At 46.6% G+C, this 22,992-nt stretch overlaps 1 protein-coding gene across 7 annotated transcripts in view; it reads left to right on the top strand.

Moving 5' to 3' along the window:
- Positions 1 to 22,992, top strand: part of LOC146871232 (ATP-dependent chromatin remodeler CHD8-like) — a 2,388,691-nt gene that overhangs the window by 235,598 nt on the left and 2,130,101 nt on the right. For all 7 annotated transcript variants that reach the window (XM_085650618.1, XM_085650635.1, XM_085650640.1 and 4 more), the window contains exon 4: positions 14,163 to 14,566. In XM_085650618.1, coding sequence (XP_085506744.1) covers positions 14,163 to 14,566 — 404 coding nt within the window. The remainder of the gene's footprint in view (positions 1 to 14,162; positions 14,567 to 22,992) is intronic.

Raw genomic sequence — 22,992 nt, forward strand, 5'->3', positions numbered from 1 at the left:
AATTGATTTTCTCAATAATGACCGACTCTAAAATCCTTTCAGGTAATCTCTAGCATTAATGCAGCCTTTTTAAATGTTCCGCTCCTCTTTAATTTCCCTAAAAGTATTTGTTGTTTTCAGATGCTGGATTGGTGGAAAGAGTGTGTGTGTGAGAGAGAGACAGAGCGAGAGAAAGGGCAGGTGACCGAATTAAGTACATGCAGAAGGACTAGGGGAAAATACAGTGATGAGGAGGAAGAATACATTTGTAAAATGGCTATTGGTTTTGTCAATGGGTTTTAGCCATGATGTATGGCATCCCCAATGCTGTGCAGCATGGCTAAATAAGAAATAACAAGTGATGAAAATGTTAAACAGCAGGCCCCTTCAATTAATTCCTTTTGATGTCTCTGCCCCGAACAAAGTCCAACCTTTGCAAACGTTGACTGCGAAGCCTTCACATAAACTTTGTATGAATTCAGGATACAAACACTTGAACAAAGCTCGTCCGATACCTGAATTGCTTTTTGTCCTGCATTATAACAATAACCTACAGCAAATGCATCAACATTCTTTGTACCTACACTAACCTGACCTGATTAGACCGAAAAACACAATAAAAAAAATCCCACAAAAGACCCTGCTGTGTAACTCCAGAAGATGTGGCGCTGTGCAGCAACCTCAATGAAATGAAACATGCGCGGCCTTACCTTCAGTGCCACCTCGGGGACTTTGTGCTGAATTTGTTCCAAAGCGTACTGGTTTGCATGTGGAGGCCACGTTAAGGAATTTCACAAGAGTCACAGTGATAAATTCTGAGCATGCGGGTAGAACGCGCCACAGAGATTAATACAATGCGAAGAGCTTCCCTGGAGCAAGGTATTAATAGACTGGGCTTGGGCTCGAGCGACAGCTGACGTACACCACATTCTCATCCGCGCAGCAGAGCAGAGATTACCCTTATTTTGGCATTCGAGATTATACACCGAACATCTCCATTCGTCGCCCCACAATCCTCTCAGGAACCGTGGATAACTGATGTGACGCTGGTTACCCTGACACGACTGCCCAAATCTGTGAGAGAGCCTTGTGCCTCGCAAGTGGTATGAAAACGCTATAGAAATACTATTGGTATATACAAATCTTGTGAGTGAGGTGGCAGCAGACCATAGAGCGACAATGAAGAAAACATGGAGAATACATAGGCACCCGGTTCATAGCTTTTGCCCTACGACTGTTACGACCCTGTGTTAGTAGCATGTATTTGGTCCCGGTTGCAAAAGATGCTTTAAAGCAAAAGGGGTTATTGTTTTCTTTATACGCCTTTTTTCGACGAGGACATTGTGAGATGTACCGGTGCATGAGAGGTCTGTACTTCAGGGGTGCGTGTTGTTCCACGAGTAAACACTGGACAATCTCCCCTGCGGATGTGTATGTCACACCATCCAGCAGTATGTGGGTCTCACAGGTCTAGATTTCCCACTCCCGTTACAGGAGGGGATATGTTTTTTTCCAGGCCAAAGAGGCGAGCTCTCCCAGGGAGTGAGAGGTCGTTGTGAAATCTGAAAGGCAAGACCGCGGCAAAAACATGTGGTACGTAAAATGATTTTTCGTGTAAAATAATATATGGCAAATGGAAACCTTAATAGACCGATTTAAGGATTGCAGGGTCAGAAGAAAGATAGCAGAAGTTGGTAAAGCGACCTCGGAAAACAGGGCATAGTCGCACCTGGTTACAAAGCCTCTGAGATTATCGAAGAGGATGTAACTAGGACAGCATCTAGACACTAACTGCACACCGACACTTTGTGTAACAGCATCGCGGCACAACAGTAAGCAAACAAGCCTGCCAGTGGTGCGCACGCGCATCACAGCGAGACATCTGGTTTCAATTATCGCGCCCGTGTCTGGGCACGATAATTGAAACCACATGGCGGCTGTGCGGGTAACCGCAACCAATAGGCCATGGGCGGAGCAATGCGTCAGCCTTTGGCCAATTGCGTGCTGTCTTTGTTAAAAAGACGCACGCAAAGGCCAATAGCGTGGGACAAAACAAAAAGCACACACATGAGCGTGTGCGAGTGTGAGGTGAGATTTTAAAAGCCCTTACATAGTCTTCCCCAGAACAGCGCATGTGCGCTGTTACAGGCTCGACCTAAAAACGAGTGGCATGCTGTTAGCTTTGGCACTGCTTGATGTTTGGCAGATGCCAATGCTTTTTAGATCTGCAACAACAGCAAAAGAAAAAATATTGTTGTGCTGTTCTACAACAATAACAAAACCCCAAGTTCCCTGATTTATAAGGGCGCAATTGTGCGTACGAGTCCTGATCCTTTAGTGACCCCTATTTCATGAAATATAGCTGCACGTGTCTTGACATGGTGGCCATTTTATTTTGTTTAAATGTACCATTCCAACAGTGTACAAAAACCCCCTAAGCTTGAAAGCATTTTTTTGTTAAAATTTGCAGATTAAGCAGTAGTTGACAGATAGTTACATTCTCTTTGAGCTCTTCCATGAGCATTTCAAAGGTAATTGTGGATATTCATGGGTCCTAAGTATGTTCTATCTAAAGTTGTCTTATTGCTGGTAGTAAAGCTTCTGAGCTAGCAATTTGGCTATAGATCTTTTGTCTAGACATTTTATAGAATGCAAAGCTAAGGCTTGACAGTGCAGTCTTTGGGAAAGGCCAGTCGCCGAGTTTGTGCTGTGAAGTTGCAGGAGGTGTTATAAAAGTCATTGATAGACGACCTTAGTTCTGTATAAACATTGATATATACAGCATCAAAGTTGAAAACAAATGTCGTCATATGTTTATCTAATTAGTTACACAATAAAAACACAAACCTGTTACAATAAAAATATAAAGTTGTCTACGCAGTGTTTCGGTGGGTGAAGCTTGATAAACACCACCTTCAGGACAAAAAGCTTTTGACAACAGAGAACTCCCTGAAAAATATCAAATATACAGTTACATTTGAAATGCTCATATTTACAAACAAATGTTCAATGTTGCAAAAGTTACTCATACTTACTACCCCCTCATCTTTCTACTAACATGCACTTTCATTCCTTGTCCTAGCTAATCATCTCCTGAGATGAATACTTAATCATCAGGCAGGGTCCATGAATACTGGTTATCATGAGAGCCTCAATATATGTATTGTTACTTTCTGAATTTGTGTTCATCCAATTTCTTTATCTGTATACTCCATATTTAATCTTTGCCTTTAAATGAATACCAAAACTGCTTAATGTATAATAACGGCTATTACCTTCAGCCTGTTGTTCTAGATCCACCTCCTATTTGAAATTGTACTGGATGGTCTTTAGATGTATTATCTAAAATGAAATACACACCCTGATTACGACCCATATTTAATTAATTGTAAAAATCGCAACACACGAAAGACACGCTGTATATTGTCTCACCTTGTATCATTTAGAATACTTGTTAATCCACTAAGTAAAATTGAGTTTACTCTTCCACTTATTGGTACTCATTAACCTTCTCCATGGGGTTATTGGCGGATGAATCACTGTATTGTGAGATAAACATACTCGTTAATCTATTCTCCCTAAAGCTTTAGATTCCCCTTATTATACCTAAGGTACCATTGAGTTCTTACCTTCATATGGCACTCATGTCATTTTATGCGGGGTCCCTATTCAATCTAATGTGTTGGGTCAAATCTGTTCTTAAAGGTGCTAAATATGACAGTGGTTCGGGAGCAGTTCTTCTGTCTTCCCACAGGTTCTACTGAGGGTGTTACAAAAAGAACATACAGAAGCCCTATGTTGTCATTTCAACATTTTTTTAAAGAGCCGATTATCTTTGGTCTTTTTTAAAAACAAAAATAGTATATAGCCCCACCTTGACCAAATTTATGGTCACCTTGTAGTCCTATTAACCCATTTTATGTGTTAAGTTTGAATTATGCCCCTAATATTACACTTCCTATTGTACATAATTTATGCATGAATTGCGATCTGTCTAATCAACCGCTCCTTATCACAACTTCCTAAAAACACAGCACCTTATTTCATAGCGGTGTCAGTGTTATTAAGACTCGTCACAGCTGTCCATATATCACGGACTGCCCATTCTAAAAAACGGAATTTTCACACCGTCTCATGTCATGAATATTATCACTCTGACTCTCCTCTAAAATAATCCGCATTCCCGTCCTGGTGATCAGATAATTTTTTCCCCCTTTTTTTTCTTTAGCAACGCCATGCCGGAAATCATTTTTATTTATATATATATATATATTCAGTGAAAAAACCATAGGTTTCACACATGTTATAGTTAGCTGGACATTTTACTGATAAAAAAACAATGAAATTCCCCCGTTATAGTTAGTGCAGGCAACTATAACTCACGCGACCGCAATCCTCTGCTGATGCTAATACTGTATTTAGACACTTATTTGCCCATGTCTTCTTCCATTAAATTTTAGCTATACATATATTACAAATATTTTTTTTTCATAAAGACACATATGTCATCAGCAGAGGATTGCGGTCGCGTGAGTTATAGTTGCCTGCACTAACTATAACGGGGGAATTTCATTGGTTTTTTATCAGTAAAATGTCCAGCTAACTATAACATGTGTGAAACCTATGGTTTTTTTCACTGAATTTGCAAGGTTTTTTAAATGCTAATTCCTAACTATAACGTGTGTGAAACCTATGGTTTTTTCAGTGAATTTGTACGTTTTTTTAAATGCTAAGTTACTTTACGCCATTCGTGGCGTGCGCGCCCACTTAACGCAGTTCGCGCACCGCGCGCCCACTTTACGCAGTTAGTGCCGTGGATGGGCCATGTACGCACGATGCGCTTCGCGCACTGTGCGCACATGGAGGATATATTATGCACTTGGGAAAGGAAAGCCTTTAAATTTTCTTAATCAAGATATATGCGCTTACCGTAAGCGCACGGTAAGCGCAAGGTAAGCTGGCTCAGATATATATATTGATTTAAATGCTATTTTCTCAGGAACTACTGAACAGATTTACACCAGACCTACAAAAGGCACTTCCTTGACCTGAGGACTACCTCTCTGCCAAATTTCAAGTAACTCTGTTCAGCCGTTCGGGCTGTAGCTGTGTCTAAAGGTCCTATGGAAAAATGCATGGGAAAAATGCGTTTTGGGACCCCCCTTTTTTCTCAGCCCCCGCTTGACGAATCCCCCCAAGACTTTCAGGGTAGGGTAGGGTAGGGTAGGAGCGGAGCGTAGCGCCCCACCTATTTTGAAAATTTCGCGAGGATTCGTCGACCGGCGCCAAAGTAATTCCAAATAGAATGTTGCGGTTTTCCTATGGAAACAGGGTCCTAACTATAACTACCTACTGGCGAACGCCAGTAGGTAATATATATATATATATATATATATATATATATATATATATATTACCTACTGGCGGTCGCCAGTAGGTAGTTATAGTTAGGACCACGTTTCCATAGGAAATCCGCAACATTCCATTTTGAATAACTTTGGCGCCGGTCGACGAATCCTCGCGAATTTTTCAAAATAGGTGGGGCGCTACGCTCCGCTCCTACCCTGAAAGTCTTGGGGGGGATTAGTCAAGCGGGGGCTGAGATAAAAGGGGGGTCCCAAAACGCGTTTTTCCCATGCATTTTTCCATAGGACCTTTAGACAGGGCTACAGCCCGAACGGCTGAACAGAATTACTAGAAATTTGGCAGAGAGGTAGTCCTCAGGTCAAGGAAGTGCCTTTTGTAGGTTTGGTGTAAATCTGTTCAGTAGATTCTGAGAAAATAGCCTTTAAATCAATATATATATCTGAGCCAGCTTACGGTGCGCTTACGGTACGCTTACCGTACGCGTACGGTGGCGTGCGCGAGCGCGATTATGATTGGCTCTTAGATCTTAGTAAACATTCGAATCGGCCGAAACCAGGAAGCGGCGGCCGCCATTTTCTCTCTCGCACTGAGAGAGATGATTAACAAACAAAGTACAAAAACATTTAAAGGGGCTGTTTTGACAGCTCCCACACACATAACCATGTAGAGGGAGTCCCCAAAGATCCCCCAAGGCCAAAAACAGAATTTTTATTTTTTCGCTAATTTCGCCGATTACGCTTACCGTACGCGTACGGTAAAAATATATATAAAAAAAAAAAAATTATCCACACTAACCCCACCCCGTGTGCAATTGGTGACCGAAGGGCACCATTTGTGCATGGCTTATAACTATTGCGAAAAATTAAAATATTACCTTTAAAAACGAAGTGCATCATATGTCCTCCATGTGCGCACGGTGCGCGAAGCGTGCGTACATGGCCCATCTAGCGTAACGTGGGCACGCGGTGCGCGTAGCGCACCGCGTGCCCACCGTGCGTGCACGGCACTAACTGCATAAAGTGGGCGCGCGGTGCGCGAAGCGCACCGCATGCTCACTGTGCGCGCACGGTGCGCGCACGGAACGAACTGCGTTAAGTGGGCGCGCACGCCACGAATGGCGTAAAGTAACTTAGCATTTAAAAAACCGTACAAATTCACTGAAAAAACCATAGGTTTCACACACGTTATAGTTAGGAATTAGCATTTAAAAAACCTTGCAAATTCACTGAAAAAACCATAGGTTTCACACATGTTATAGTTAGCGGAAATTTTACTGATAAAAAAACCAATGAAATTCCCCCGTTATAGTTAGTGCAGGCAACTATAACTCACGCGACCGCAATCTTCTGCTGATGACATATGTGTCTTTATGAAAAAAAAATATTTGTAATATATGTATAGCTAAAAATGTATGGAAGAAGACATGGGTAAATAAGTGTCTAAATACAGTATTAGCATCAGCAGAGGATTGCGGTCGCGTGAGTTATAGTTGCCTGCACTAACTATAACGGGGGAATTTCATTGGTTTTTTATCAGTAAAATTTCCGCTAACTATAACATGTGTGAAACCTATGTTTTTTTCAGTGAATATATATATATATATATATATATATATATATATGATTTACGCACTACGCGGACAACGTCTGAGGTTTAAAATAGCTGCCATCTTATAGTGAGGCTATATTACATCAAAAAGATCGCCTGATTCTTATTGAAAAACTACAGTTATGTATTCATCTTAATCACTGAGTTAAGGAATGATATATTTTAAGGAGTGATATAATTTAAATTTAAGTCACATTAATTTGATAACACATCTAATTTTGTGAAGCAACAAAATTCAAGTTATAAAATCTAAAATTGATTTATACAAACAGCAATTTTTTATTTGTTTATCTTTCTTATGAGTCAGATCCCTTGTCCGCTAGGGCAAATACATTCTCCCTCCTTTTTCTATTATCAGCCACAAATGACAGCCATATTTATATCAGTCAGCCATCCGATTTTTACATATTTTGGTGAAATATCTAATTTAACTAGGACTACTTTGTATCATAAATTCTATACCCCTGTCTCCACATATCACTTTTAGGGTGCATGTTTCAGATACACATAGATCTCAATATAAGTTATCACGTATTCAGTTACTATCTTAGCAGTCTTTCCCATTCTTCCGGATTATTCAATTCAAACTTGTATGTGACAAGTTTACTCATGTAAAACTGTTCTCTCTTCTTTCTCTTATTATCAATGTCACCATCTCTAGCTGTACTGTATTTGAGGTTAAGGGGTTGATAGCGTCTTATGTACTATTGGCCTTTTAGGAATGTTTTTGAGGGCCCTAAACAGACTGGGTTTTACATGAATTTTACATAAATTAATTTGTGATTTTAAACAAATTACATTTTGCTAATAGAAACTATCTTCCCCACCTAGTATGAACAGAAAATATTATGCCTTTTACATAAGTATGTTTTTTATGCTATTACACCCCATGTCTGTTTACCACACTGTTTACTATATATACAGTTTAAAAATGGCGCTCACTGTTGTGATCACGGCTGCTATGAGCAGTTGAAATGCGTTGACAGGTTGTCACTCTTTTTGTTTTTTTTTAAACAGACTTTTATTGAGTTTCATAAAGTAACACATTCAATCCCCCCACCCAGAAACTGGCCACCAGAGGAAGCCAGGATGACGTATAACGGGCAGTCCGCCAATCTGAGTACACAATCCCACCTTTCTTCCCATAAGGCGTCTGTGATGCAACGCAGTCTGTCCACAGGGTTGATCCAGGACAATGGTGTGATGCAATAAAAAGACCCCTCTCCCTTTCAAGCTCCCCCAACAGAACACCTCACCCCAACCACCCTCCCAAGGATGTCGCCAGCTTCTGAGTTATGCGAGAGGGCCATGAATCCTCCCGTACCACCTGTCAGACTTCCCATCCCGCAGGGCACATCAGTGAGTGTATCAAAAGCACAGGAGGAAGCTGCCTATCATGGATCCAGTGTCCTCCCCTCGTCCTATACTCCCACGAAAGTGAAGGGTATCTCGGGCCCCGTGCCATATCCCCCCTCCTCAGGAGCCTCTTCGTCATCTACAGCCGGTTGTTTGAACAGCTCCAGGAGTGCCACCCATGCCCGGGCCATTTCTTGTGATTTCTCACTTCCATTACGCTGGGCCAGACATAGTCTATAGTTCCCTTCACTTCCTGCCCATTTCACCATCTCCCTATTCCAGCGCAAGAGACTAGGCCCCTGCCTCGCCTTCCAGTGGGAAGTAATTTCCCGTTTAGCCAGGACCAGCCCCAGGTCAGTGACCTTAGTCTTGGCAGTGTGCGGGAACCAATGCAACAAGCAGACCCCCGGTACCACCTCTAGCTCTCTCTCCGTCACAGTCAGCAGCGCAGTCGTCACCTCCCGCCAAAAATCTCCCACCCGTGGGCAGTCCCAGAACATGTGGAGAAAGTCCGCCCCATTGTGGTCACAACGGGGGCAAGCGCCCGACCCCCCAAAATACTCAGCAATTTTACTAGGCGTGAGGAATGGCCTATGGAAAATATAGAATTGGATGAGCTTGAAACGCGCATTTCGGGAACATTTCCATGGCCGCTCCACTATCTCCTCCCAAGTTTTTTCTGCAATGAGTTCCTCCAGATCCGCCTCCCACTTCAGTCGCAATGCCGTCAGGGGTTGACGCATATCGCAAGTAATCCGCCGGTATCACTACATATTGACAAGCGAGAGATGTATCCGGCTCCACCAGTCCCTTTCGCCAGTGTTTCCTGACAGCGCAGTCAGAGCTGCATGCAAGAGGAAGTCCCCCCGCGGGAGATCGTGGCGCTCCCTAAGGTCGTTAAAAGGGAGAAGATTACCATCCTCATAAAGATCACCTATTGCCATAACACCCGCACCTTCCCAAGCCAACAACCGGCTCCAATCTCACCCATGAGGCAACACCCCACACATCCGCAAAGGGATCTCGGGCGCATAAGGGATCGCAACATGCGTCCTCCTGGCCAAGCGTCCTCATCATTGTCGTATCGTCCTCAAGTCCAATTTCACTGAAGCGTCTCATCGGGACTCATAGCAACACACAAGACAAATGGTGCCAGCTCGGATCCGACCCGCCCTGGTCCTCCGGGCGCCTAATGTGACCCGCCACCCACTTCGTAAACCACTGGAGCTGCGCGGCATGGTAGTAGGCCTCCAGGTCTGGCAACGCAAGGCCCCCCTCCCCCCTGGGCCTCTGCAGAGTAATTAACGCCACCCTCCTTCTCCCAGTTCCCCAGATGGACCCTGTAATCAAAGTGTTCAGTTGTGCGAAGAGCCTACCCGGGATCCAAACTGGGAGGGTCCCAAAATAATAGAGAAACCTGGGCAAGATGACCATCTTCACCAAGGCGACCCTGCCGGCCACTGACAATGGGAGAGTCCCCCAGAAATCAAAACCGGTTTTCGCTCCGCGCACTGCCTGCCCCACGTTGCCCTCCAACATATCAGCGGGAGCATGATATATCTGAGTCCCTAAGTATGGCAAGCACCGGGATTCCCATGGGACATCCCCCAGACGAACAATCCCGTCCGGCCTGGTAGGAAACAGACATGACTTGGTCCAGTTCACCCGGAGGCCCGCCACCCTCCCCAAGGTCTCCAGCAAGTCCCTCGCTCCCCGTAGGGATTCTCCAGGGTCCAGCAAGAACATGAGGAGATCGTCCGCATAGAACGCTATGTTTTGCACTCGTCTCCTCACTAATAGCCCTGAAAAATACCGTCCTGACCTGGCGTGAGCAGCCATGGGCTCCATCGCCAGAGCAAATAAGGGGGACAACGGGCACCCCTGCCTCGTCCCCCGAGCGACCGCACAGGCAGCAGAAATCAAGCCCCCTGTCCTAACCCTAGCAGTGGAAGCACTGTATAGCAGCGACGTCCACTGTACAAAACATTCCCCCAGCCCAAATGCCCGCAATACATCAAACAGGTAAGGCCACTCCAGGCTATCGAAGGCCTTTTCGATGTCAATCGCAAAAATGCAGGCCTCCTCCTTGTCATAGGAGTCGGACCCCAAGATCCGCAGAAGTCTGCGTACATTCATCGCAGTGTTGCGGGAGGGAATAAATCCAGCTTGGTCCTCATGGATCAGTTTCAGCATATGGGGCATCAACCGACTAGCCAAGATGCGGCTTAAGATCTTGTAGTCAAGATTGAGCATCGCCAGGGGTCTATACAAGGAACGATCCCAAGCAGGTTTACCCGGCTTAAGAAGGGGAACTGAGGGCTTCACGCGTGGAGACAGGGAGGGCCCCCTCCCGGCGTGCCGTGTTATAAAGCGCCACCAAACAGGGAGCTAGAACATCCGTGTAAGCTGCATAAAACTCAACAGGGAGCCCATCAGGGCCCGGGGTTTTGTTCCTGGCCATGTGCTTTATGGCAAGGCGTACCTCGCCGCTTGAATGTCCCTACCCAGAGCCTCAGCGTCTTCAGCCTCAAGCCGTGGTAGCTCCACCCCTGGCAAAAATTCCTCATCCCCTGGGCACCCAGGACCCACCCTGGTCCGGTACAACTCTGTATAATACTGTAAGAAGTAATCATTAATGTGCTTTTGGGTGCAGAATACCTCAGCACCCTGCCCCCGCAGTTCCATTATCGGGGTCCCCCTGCACGCCGGATTGGCCAGCCAAGCTAATAATGTCCCCACCTAATCCCGCTCCACATGCGCCTTATCTGTGTAGGCCTTATAGTCAAAGCAGTGCATATCTCTCGATTTGGACTGCTAACGCCTCTCGAGCCTCAAGCAACCCTGCCTGCTTGTCCGGACGCTCCTTCTCCGAATTGCGCACCTGCCGTTCTGCCTTCTGGATGTCTTGCAGCAACACTGCGCGCTCCCACTACCTCGCCTATACAGCGCCCCCGAACTACGGACTTAAAGGCGTCCCATTCGACCACCAGGGACGATGCCGTATTGGTGTTAAGCCGAAAATATTCCTCAATGGCCGACCCAATGTTAGCACGAAACACTGTATCCTCTAGCGTGTCAGGTCGGAGTCGCCACGTGGGAATGGCAGGGCGATCTCTCAGCCAGTGTAAAACTGTCAGCAGTGGATTATGATCAGATGATGTCCTGGCTAAGTACTCACTATGTACCATCGCCCCATGAAGATCTGGGGAGCTAAGGATCGAGTCCAACCGAACATGGAGGTCGTGCAACGATGAAAAATAAGAATAGTCCCTCTCACCCGGGTGGTGCGCCCTCCAGGTATCAGTCAGCCCCCATTGTCGCTGCCAGTCTCGCTGCACCATGGCCAGTCGATGTATCGGGGAATCTGCAAGAGGGGACAGGTTGTCACTCTTAACGCTTTTAATAAACATTTGCTGCACAATTTGCTGAGGAGTTCGTCTGTATCGATTTGTTTGTGGTTTGGATACATTGTTGTGTGTGTGTGTGTATATGTGTATATATATATATATATATATATATATTTATTTTTTTCACTGAAAAAAACAAAGGTTACAGGGATGTCATAGTTAGGCTCAGATTTCACTCGTACAAAACCATAGAAATTTAGCAGTTATAGCTAACTGAGCGAACTATTAATTACGCCCCTGCCATGCACTGCTTATGACTGCACAGATGACATCACTCATTACCTGGTCAGTGACATCTAAAATTACATTACTGATGACATCAAGTGAGTGTGTTTTGTAAGAGTTTGAGTGTTAAGCATATATGCTAACCTACTGCAAAATTTAGTTTAGTATGCTAGGTGTACGACTAATGAGTGATGCCATTTCTAACATATGTGATGTGTCACTGTATCAGTGTGTTAGGGGGTGTTGGAGTGGGTTTCTGGCTAGCTCTGTGGTTGTATGGGTGTGAGTGGTTTTGTGGCTGTGTGAGTGGCTGTATGGGTGTGTGAGTGGCTATCTGTATGGCTGTATGAGTGAGTAACTGGGTGTGTAAGTGGGTCTAAGGGTAAGTGAGTCACTGTTTGATTAATTGAGTTAATGTGCGAATGGCTGTATTGGTTAGTGAGCGGACACACAAGTGCTTGTGTGGATGTTTGAATGGGTATGTAAGAGGTGAGTGAGTTCTTGTATGGTTGAATGAGTAGCGGTGAGTGGCTGTGTGAGTAGCTGTATAGGTGAGTGGCTGGGTTGTATGAGTGGCTGTATGGGTAAATGAATGGGTATGTGAGTTGCTGTGAGTGGGGCTTAGGAAAAGTGAGTGGTTGGGGGTACTGGTATAGAAATGGGAGTATTTGAGTGGGTTTCTAAGAGGATGTATAGGTGTGTGAGTGGTTCAGTGGATGATGTCATCCGTGATAACATGAGCGATGTCATTGACCATATCATGAGTGATGTAATATGTGAGATCATAAGAGGTCTAAGTTATAGTTAGCTCAGGTAACTAGAACTGCTGAATTTCACTAGTTGTGTATGAGTGGAATCTGAACCTAACTATAACGTCTTTGCAATCTTCTTTTTTTTCAGTGAATTGCTACGTTTTTTTAAATTCTATATTCTAACTATAACGTACCTGTAACCTTTTGTTTTTTTCTGTGACGTTCTAAGTTTATTTATTTATTTATTTTTTTTACATTAAGTAAGATGTCCATCACAATGCACCGCGGGGAGTTGTTTGGGGTTGAATGCAGGGCTTGGCCTGGCATTGTGCTGCCCCGCCCCAGCTTGCCGCCGCATGCCCCCCTCATCCTTGCCATCCATTGTCCAAGTCCATGACCCTACTCCCTAATTACAGCTGTCTGTGGCCGTTCTGCCACTGCTCTTCCGCCTGCCTTAACAGTTAGCTTGCTTCCCTACCCAGCTTCCTCCCGACCTTCTGTTGTCCAAGTACATGCACCAGCTCTTCCCTCCTGCCCTGCATGGTCTGATCTGGTGCCACTACCCTCTATTTTGCTTGATGTCCCTGCCAACTCCTCTTGCTCTCTATTGCCAGATTCTATGCCCCATCATTGCCTCTTGCTTAGCCTCTGTGCTTAGCATGCTGCCCCTATTATCCTTCCCCCCTGCCCTCCGATGTCTGTGTGCATGCTCCTGCTCCCGCCTTTCTGCCTGCCAATATTCCATGGACCTGCCACCCTCCTATTTGCGATGAGTGTTCTGTTGAGGTGCCACTTCATCTCCCACCTGGCTAGCATGGTCAGATGGCTGCCACCTGTTGCTGCTTTCTCCACCCTGCATGTCCAAGTTCCTTGCCCCTATACCCTCCCTCTTGCCCTTCATGGTACATTTTGCTGCCACTCCAATGCGTTTTTTTTATTGCATAGAGGTGAAGTAATCTGGCTTGGTGAGACTGGTCTGCAGTATCGCTCTTGCTCAACAATGAAAGCTGTTAGGTAATTTTAGATAAAACTTAATTTACCTTCAGGTTATGTGACCAAATTTCGTGAAGTACATTCTGCATTGTGCTTCCAAAGTCCCACTGTGCAAAAACATGTAAGCAAGCAGTTAGAAACCCTATTTACAGATTATAATATTTATCTAAGGTTTTATTATGTACTTGGTTTGATTACGTTAATTTGAGATTAAAGAGTGCAGATATAATAGATTCTGAACTAGAAGAAATCTGGCCAATTAGTTCTATTGTACATCTGTAATTAAGGAATGACTTGAGCCTTTGTGTTCCTCATTTACTCCTGCTGAGGATGGGACAGCATTTATTCTGGAAAAGCCATTTGATTTAAATCTGCAATTTAATAATGTTCTACCATGGAATACTGTGTAATAGTTTCTGTAACTTAATCATTTGGTTACACTACTGTGAACATTTCTTTATTTTTTTGTTTGTAGACTGCAACTTCACAAGGGAACACTCTGGGCCTCTCTGTGGTGAAAGTCCTTACAGCCAGTGAGGTTGCATCTCTCTCCTCTCCTGCACCCTCTGGCAAAGTGGGAGGAACAGGGGAAACACGGAAGCTGGAGCACCAGAAGAAACAAGAAAAGGCAAACCGAATTGTAGCCGAGGCCATTGCACGTGCTCGGGCCCGGGGTGAGCAGAACATCCCTAGGGTCCTGAATGAAGATGAGCTGCCTGCTGTGTTGGCTGATGGTGAAGAAGGAAGCCTTGGTGAGAAGAGGAGGAAAAAGGGGGCCTCTGGTATCCGGCTTGGACGAGGTGAGAAGACCAAAGATGAGAAACCCAAGAAGGCCAAATCATCACTATCATCCAAGTCCAGAGGAAAGTCCAAGACCAAGTGAGTTGATGTAGTCTACTGGATGTCGTTTCTATATGTGTAAGCATTCCAGGGCACACCTCTTGTGGAAGAGGGTTTGAGACTCCTAGATTGCATTTGGTCAGCCTACATTCTTTCATTGAATTTGTGCAGACCAGTTGCTGGGAGCTTGGGGTAGGGAATAGGTATGTCCTGAGCACCGTAAAGTCTATGCAGAATGGTAGGTACTTCAGAATAGTACTTTCCTCCTTACTTATAATCTCATCGTGGCATGTATACATTTATAGTGGTATTCCAGGTGTTACCTGTATTTAGTGAATAGTGAGTTTTGTAGCATGTTTTTTTTGGATTCACATGCTGTGCATTATTACGCCATCAAGAGATTGGGTCTGGAATGGTCTCTTTCAGTACCTTTTTGTTTTTTGTTCTTCTTTGTGGGTCTCATCAAGCTGGTGACTATTTGGCACTCTGTCCCTCCTTGTGTGACATCAGACATAAGCCCAGAAAACCCCTGCCGTGGGGCCTTTGAAGCACAGCTAAGATCTCATCAGCCGAAGAGTTGTAGGATAGTCGTTGATGAAGATTACCTTGGCACAGAAGAAATACAAATTGTTATGAACAGCTTCTAAAGGAAACACCTTGACCACATGGATCGGAATGAGCCAGGATTATGGAGCACACCCCAGTGACATTTTACCCCAACTGCCAACACAAATTCCCATAAAAGGACAACCAAAACATGTGCCACCTTTGTCTGCCGAAGGACCACAACTCAGTGGGGTGTGCGTTGCATGAACTGAATTCCAGCCCAATGCCCTGAAGGTAACAGACAGAGGTTTATTTTCCCCCAGTTTTATAGAGGGCGAACATGACCCGAAGGTATCGGAGCGCTTTACATGAGCACCAGTTGAGTTACAGACAGACACATTCATTTTTTTGTTAGGCACAGGGAGATTGTGATTTGCCCTTAATCACAGGATGTTGAGCGTCCTTGCCGAGACTCGGAACGCGGTTCCCCAGCGTTGAGGTTGACTACTCTAGCTGTAAGGTCACATCCACTCCCCACCTTGGCGCAGTCTCACCAAATGCAGTTTGCTTAATGATCTGGGGTTGTCCAGGTATGAAGAAGGTGGCTCAAGGAGCAGGCTCCAACACTGAAGACGTTGGTGAGGTTGAGCAAGAAAAGATGCAGAAGAAAGTGTCAAAAGATGGTGATGCCAAGAAACACCAGTTAACACTGCAGGAGTGCAACTGAGCCAAGACTTCCAGACTTGAAGATTGGAAAGTTAGCATCGATGCCGGAACCCATGGCGATCGAAGGAGGATAAAGGCAAAAAGAGCTCAATGGGGTCGAGGTCAAACAAAACAATTGGGGGCAAGTTCTTCGAACTGATGTGGATTCGAAAGGTGATTGAAAGTGTGGAAGGGATAAGAAGTCTCTTGAAAAGGAGACTCTGCCTAGCAGAAAGTCTGCGACTTAAGATGCTGAACAGAAGGCCCTCAAACAGTTGCATCTACAACAGGAGGTTGTAGGTCTCTTAAACAAAAAGCCAATAGAAAGGGTACCATCAAGGGATAAAGAACCGAGGAGTCTGTTTACTTTCTCGTGCTTAAACCGGGCAAGACACTCGGACCCATATTAGACATGCGGGTAATGAAGAAGTTTAGAAAGAGATCAAAGATTCAAGGGAATGGCACTGCAGGAGGTCAGCCCATGCCTGAAAAGATGAGACTCTAGCGACATAGACTGAAAGGACTTTAACCTCTATGTACCAATGAACAACAGACACAGGACGTTTTTACAGTTTGTCATAGATCTGGTACAGTACCACCTTGAAGTTCAACCTTTGGATAATTTTCTCTCCAGGGGTTTTCAGAGTGCCTACCTGTATTTGTAGAACACCTGTTGAGGGAGGGATTATGTTTACCCATATTTGGAAGAATTTCGCTTTAGCAGCCAATTGTGTAACAATATCTGATGGGTCAGCTAGCCGCAGATTCCTTAACTTAGAATATCCCCAGGCGTCAGACTGGATCCGGAAAACGTTTTGCAGCAGCACCTCTGCGCACCGGGGGACGGCGCCACACGACCCCGCCCTGACATCGTCCACTTATGTGACGTCAGTGAGGTCATATAAGTCCCTGTCGGTGCGCCGACGTCCCTTTTCCTTCTTTTCCGCATGCAACACGGATCCGGAGTGAGCGGTTCCTCTGGCCTGTTTTCAGGCCCTTTTTCGATGCTTTGCGTCTGGAACAGTGTGCGATGACCTCTGGCTTTACATCCTGTACTTCCTGTTCGCGGCAAACGTCCGCGACAGACCCGCATCCTATGTGTATGTGGTGTCTGTGCGAGCACCACGACTCCATGGACTGCGAAGCCTTCCAACACCTTAAGCCGAAGTCCCGACGGGAGCGCCGGATGAAGCTTCTTTTGGCACGACTGTCCCGGTCAGAGTCGTCTCGTTCCACTGCCTCTTCATCGCAGTTTCGCCGTCAATCGCCCTCTGCGGCCCGAGGCAGTTGTTCACCACTTCTTTGTAAGTTGAGGCGCAGGTCGCCGAGGTCCTCGACTTCCCTTTCATCTGTTGTCAGGGGCACTGGTTCCCGGAATATTCCGGACGTGCGCCCCCGACAGTCGCCTCCCCCCCTCTATCCGCCCCATGCGGGGGTGACTAAGGCCCAAATAGAGGCTAATGCCACGGCTTTGCGAGCCTCCCTTGGGTCCTCTCTCGTCCCTACTCGTCCTCGGGGCCTCCCATATCTGTAGGGTCCCCGAAGGACTCACCAGTGGGTTCGCCCCCAGCGTCAAATGAGCCTTTGCCCTCCAGGGATGTCGGAGGTGTGGTATCGTCAGGGCACAGCCCGGCTGAGTCCCCCTCTACGATCCATATGGCGTTGTCCAGGTGTGGCCCGGCTGGGTCCCCCTCTACGACCCATTGCATCCCTGCCGAACCGCATAGTCCGTGGGGCTCCCTGTGGCATCGCAGGTGGTTGCTGGTGCTCAAAGCCTTGCTTTGTGCACACCTCTGCCTTCTGGCCAGGCACCTGCCTGTCCGGAGCCTGGGACGGCGCCGTAGACTCTCCTCCCCAGCTCTGCCTCCACTTCTTTCTCCGGAGTCGGAACCTGTTGCGGCTGAGGCTGCGCCGGAGGCATGAATCCCCGGCTTCGGCGCCTTCTCCTTCGGAAGGGGATCTTATCGTGGATTCGGCGCCGGACGGAGCCGACTCTACGCCGGATGGAGTAGTCTGCGGCGGACAAAGCTCGATCGGCGCCTATTAAAGTGGTTTTGGCGCCGCATCGACGCCGGGTTGTTTATACTTCTCCGGAGGCGTCCGGAGAGTTGGGCGTCGCCCTAACCCCCGGCAACGCCGGATGTATTCTTGCCTGTGCCTCCCTTAGAGTATGTGGATTCGGCAGGTTCCCCACTTCCTCAAGAGCACCCGGCAGGTTCCTCGCCTCCTCAAGAGCCTCATCAGGACCTCCATTTGTCAATGGGGCTCCCCTCAGTTGGGCATTGGTCCCACCCTCACTGTCTTGGGAGGGTTAGCTACCAGCCCTCACCTACTGATGATCTACTATACCCTCCTCAGAGGGCTACTGAGGCTGGTGCAGCTTTTCTCAGAGTGGTCTCTTTGGCTGTGACCTTGCTGAGTTTACGACCCACTCCGCCTTGGATACTGCTGATTCCTTAGGCCGGGCTATGGCTGGTTAAGTCGCTCTGTTGCGCAATCCTTGGTTACGGGATAGCGTGTTGCGCAATCCTTGGTTACGGGGTAGCGTCTTCCCAGAAAATATACGGGAGAGTCTTGTTGATTTACCCTTCGGGGTTTTATTGTTTGATGCACTCGCCTCCTTGCGGGCTTTCGCTCCCCCCCCCCCCACCCCTCCCCCCTTTTTAGGCCTGTGTTCCTCAGGCGCTTGTTCTGGGGTGGTACTTTTTCATTTAGCATCCTTTTGATTTGTTATGTGTTCTAGGCTGATAGTAAGCCCTCAGGTCTTCCTTTTGCGTGGTCGGAGGTGATTACCCTTTCATTTCTCATCCTTTGGATGCATTATGCTTTTTAAACTGGCGGTTAACCTACTGTGGCAGTATTCCACAGATTGTTCCTCTGACTGTGGCTTGCCCTAATAAACGTGTTCCCCGTTGTTGGGGTGTGCATACTCCGTGTGGGGTACCTGTTTGCTATTGTATAGCTCTGTTTAGGTCAACTGGGCCTATGAATTCCTTTGGCCTCTAGGCGTCCTCTGGTGCTCTTATCTGCTGTTGTACGGTGCTCAATGGTTGTGCCTTGGCGTCATCTTTACGTCATTGGTCATCTTGCTTCATTCTCCTCCTTCGGAGGTTTTCGAGGTGTTCGTCACGCTATAAAGGCAGCTTCCGTCTGCCATTACGGCACCAGGTGTGTTCTTCTACAACCATGTTGCATAGTTGTGGCTAGTTTACCCGTTTTGCTATATATATCTGTAATTGGGTATATATACAAGTTCCATGGGTACTCTTCTTCCTAACTCTTCGAGGCTGCAAGGTCTGGTCCGAAGTCTCCATGTTTCAGGGACTTTTCCAGTGATGCATGCGCCATTACCAATAAGGCCTCTTTTTGCGTTTCCGCTTACTGGGGTGGTTCCCCGGTTTTACACTGCTCCCTTCGTGTTCAGTTACTGAACGATTTCTCTCTTCTGGATAAGAGTTACTTTCCTTCCAGTCGGAGGGAGTGGTCTGAATTTCTGCGATTATTCCTCCGTTGCTACGCCTTAGTACTTTGGTGCCTCTGCTGCACCTTCCTTCGGCTGTGCAATATTGTATCGGCTGGGCATGCGGGACGGCTCTTCTAATGTCAGTCGTCCTAGATCTCCACACTGCATATCTGTATGTTATGTGTTGGTTCTCACCTGGGTCTTACCGCTGCCTGGTGGAGCAGCCTTATGCTTATTTTAGCTACGCCACCTTAATGGTCTCTGTGGCTGTTTGCTCTGCGCATGTTTCTGTGGTGGCCTGCATCAGTGTGCTTAAGATGGTTACTGTTCGACCCTGTTCCCCCTTTTGGGACTGGGTGTGCACTTGGCGTGTTTCTTGTCTTCGCCTGCAATTCTAAAAACATTGCAAATTTCTATCTCTTGGCCTTTGGTTCTTGGCTGTAGCCTCTCCGGCCTTCCTTCCGTGGGTTAGCCTGGTAGGCTCTGGTTGCATCTCTTCATGTTTATTCTCAACTTTAATCGGTGTTCACATAGTGCGCCCTTACGCTGAGAGTGGTCCTTCTTCCGCTGTTTCTTTTGCTCTGTTATACGGCTGGTGCAGTTTCTACCTCTCATGCTGGTATGGTGTAGAACCATTATGGCATTTTTGGGATGTTTTGCATCCCCTTATCTTTTGCTCTTCCTAGCTTTTGGGTTGCTGTCTGGCTGTTCCACCACAGCCTCCCCCATTGTCCGTCACTCTGTTGCCGGCTCAAGTTCTTGGCGGTGTTTATGTCATGTCGCAGATCCACCTCCCCCATGGGGTATGGCTGTGGTATCTATTCTAAGTTAAGGAATCTGCGGTAACGATGTATCTGGTAGAGACGTTGTCTAGCCGCAGATTCCTTAACGCCCACACAGCCTCCCCGTTCTGCGAGGACCTTGCCAAGTGGGGTACTTCGCTGGCCCCCCTTTTACAGTTGGCATTGTTTTTTCTCTCATGGGTGCTCACATTGTTGCGTCCCTTTGATATTTGCCATAATACAGCTGACTCCCTCTCTGGGGTTTCTGTTACCATAATACAGCTGACTCCCTCTCAAGGGTTTATTACCTGTAAAATGATGCCTTTTGATTAACCTTCACCATGAGATTCCTCTTCATTTTCTTATCTTCTCCTGCTGCCTCCCCCCCCCCCCCCCCCCCCTCCCCCCTCCTGCCTTCTCTATTGGCTCAGGGTTCTGGTCCCCTGTACAGTCATCTTCTTTGGGGATCTGTTGACCTCTGTTTAGACCTCCATTACTGTAGGGGCAGTGCCAGGCTTTGCATACCTTCCTGCGGTGGACTGTTGTTCTCTCTGTGCTCCGTTCTTGCTGGACGACACAGTTCTACATGCTGCTGACAGTCTATTTCTGTCTGAGATATTCTTGCACTTGGGAAGGGTCTTCGCTTAGCTTGCGAGGTTCTTTCTCACAGCTTTTTCACTTGTATGTAGGCATTGTCTAATTCTGTCTTTTACGATGGTGTCCTCCTTAATTATTCATGGATTTTCATCCATCGCACACTGTTGTCGCGGAAAAGCTTTGCCGAAGAAAATTGACATCCATGCACCGGGAGGGACTTATATGACCTCACTGACGTCACGTACGTGGACGACGTCAGGGAGGGGTCGTGTGGCGCCGTCCCCCGGCGCGCAGAGGTGCTGCTGCAAAGTTTTCCGGATCCAGTCTGACGCCTGGGATATTCTAAGTTAAGGAATCTGCAGCGAGACAACGTCTCTACCAGATAAATCGTTTCCGAAGGTAAGTAACTCTTACACCAGGAAACGTACCTATTTATTTAAATTTTTTTAATTTAATATAGTGCGAACTAGACCCGAAGATATCGGCTATCTGAGCGCTTTACATAGCACCAGTTTCGTTACAGAAGGACACATTAATTTTTGTTAGGCACGGAGAGATTAAGTGATTTGCCCAGAATCACAGGATGCTGAGCGTCATTGCCGAGACTCGAATCCGGTTCCCCAGCTTCAAGGTCGACTGCTCTAGCCGTAAGGCTCCATCCTCTCCCCCAACTACCCTTCGTAGGGTATAGACTATCATCCAGGACTCTCCAGCCCACCCCTGTACTGGCCTTTTCTTTCAATCTGACTCCAAGTGTAACCCAACTCCTTGCAGTTAGCCTCTAGGACTTGACGGCGGGTGTTCCTTGGCCTTCCTCTTTTCCTTTTCCCTTGATTGCTGCAGGTCAGAGCTTGCCTGATGGTGTTTTTATTTTTAAATATCTTTTTATTCAAAAAATAACATGCCATTGGCATTTCAATAGAGAATTGCAATATTTCTTCCACATGACAAGTACATATATTGAACCCGGGCATATGTGAATTGGACATTTCGATGGTACGAACTCAGGGGGAAATTGCCTCATCTCTGTTGGTATCACTGGTGCTACACAAATTCCCCCCTATTTGTATTCCATTTACCCCAAATTGAGGATCGCTTCTTCGGACACCCCCGTGCCGTATATACAGTTTTTACCCTAAACATGCACCAGTCTAGGTTCTTTTTCCAAGTAGACAAAGTAGGTGCTACATCCGACCCACATTTTTGTGCAATATCCATTTTCGCGACAGCGAAGCCCAGTGTTACCCATGTTTTCTCCGAGTTGTTGAGATCCTTGGGTTCCCATACATTAAGGAGACACCGTTTGGCCTTGGAGTATTTCCTTCTTGAGGATCGTCCTAATAATTCTTTTCACCCCTTGCTAGAACTACTGAATGTGGTCTCATTCCCATATGATGTGCATGTACATGCCCACTTGCCCACACCGCTGACGACATTCACCCTCCTCTCCCCTCCCCATGTGTACCAGTTGAGGCCCTGTGACATAGACCCTATGGAGGATCTTGAGTTGGACAAGTGTTAACCGGGCGGAGATGCCCACTTCTCGGGGGGGGAGGCCACTGCCTCCCGCCACTCATCCTCATCCATCTCTAGGCCGTCTCTTACACAACACTCCTTAAGTTTCTCAAGGAGGTCAGGGGTATTATTGATCAGTTTCTTATAGGTAAGAGAAATTGCTTTTTGCGACAAATAACCGTGGAGGAGCCTATCCTCTAATGGAGAGGATTCAGGAAGCGACGTACCCCTTGGTATAGCTGCATGTAGGGCATGGCGGATCTGTATATATCCGTAAGATTCTGTATCTGCTAATTCATATTGTTGTTGCAGTGTCTGAAACCCTACCACTTCCCCATTGACCCAAAGATCTCCTATATGTGATATGCCAATTAGATCCCATCTATTGAAACCCTTGGAGGTCCTCAAGTGTCCCACACTGGAGTGGCCAGGGTTAATTTCCCACTCCGCTCCAGACTTTTGTGGGCATCTTGCCAGATCTGTACAGTATGCCTAGTTGAGCCAGTAAGTGGAATTTTCTTATGTGAGGTGTAGAACGCTTTGTTATAGTTTCCACCCAGCAGGAGCCTCCTGTCCATGGCATAGCCTGGGTCATGCGGGCTACGGTATGTGGCTTGGTTGACTGCGATGAGATGGGAAGCTCAGTAATACTTTTTAATGTCCGGGAGGCTTATTCCACCATCATACCAGTTGAGAACCAGTTTTTTAAGTGCGGTTCGAGGTCGTCCGTCCCAGAGCAACTCACTCTGCAGCCCCTCAATCTCCCTAAAATAACTAGCCGGCACTGGGTTGGGGGCATTCTGTAATGCGTACAAGAAACGGGGCAGCGACATCATCTTAAACAGGGTTGCTCTTCC

Source organism: Triturus cristatus, chromosome 1_1 (genome assembly GCF_964204655.1).
Source record: "Triturus cristatus chromosome 1_1, aTriCri1.1, whole genome shotgun sequence".
In the NCBI taxonomy this organism is placed as follows: domain Eukaryota; kingdom Metazoa; phylum Chordata; class Amphibia; order Caudata; family Salamandridae; genus Triturus; species Triturus cristatus.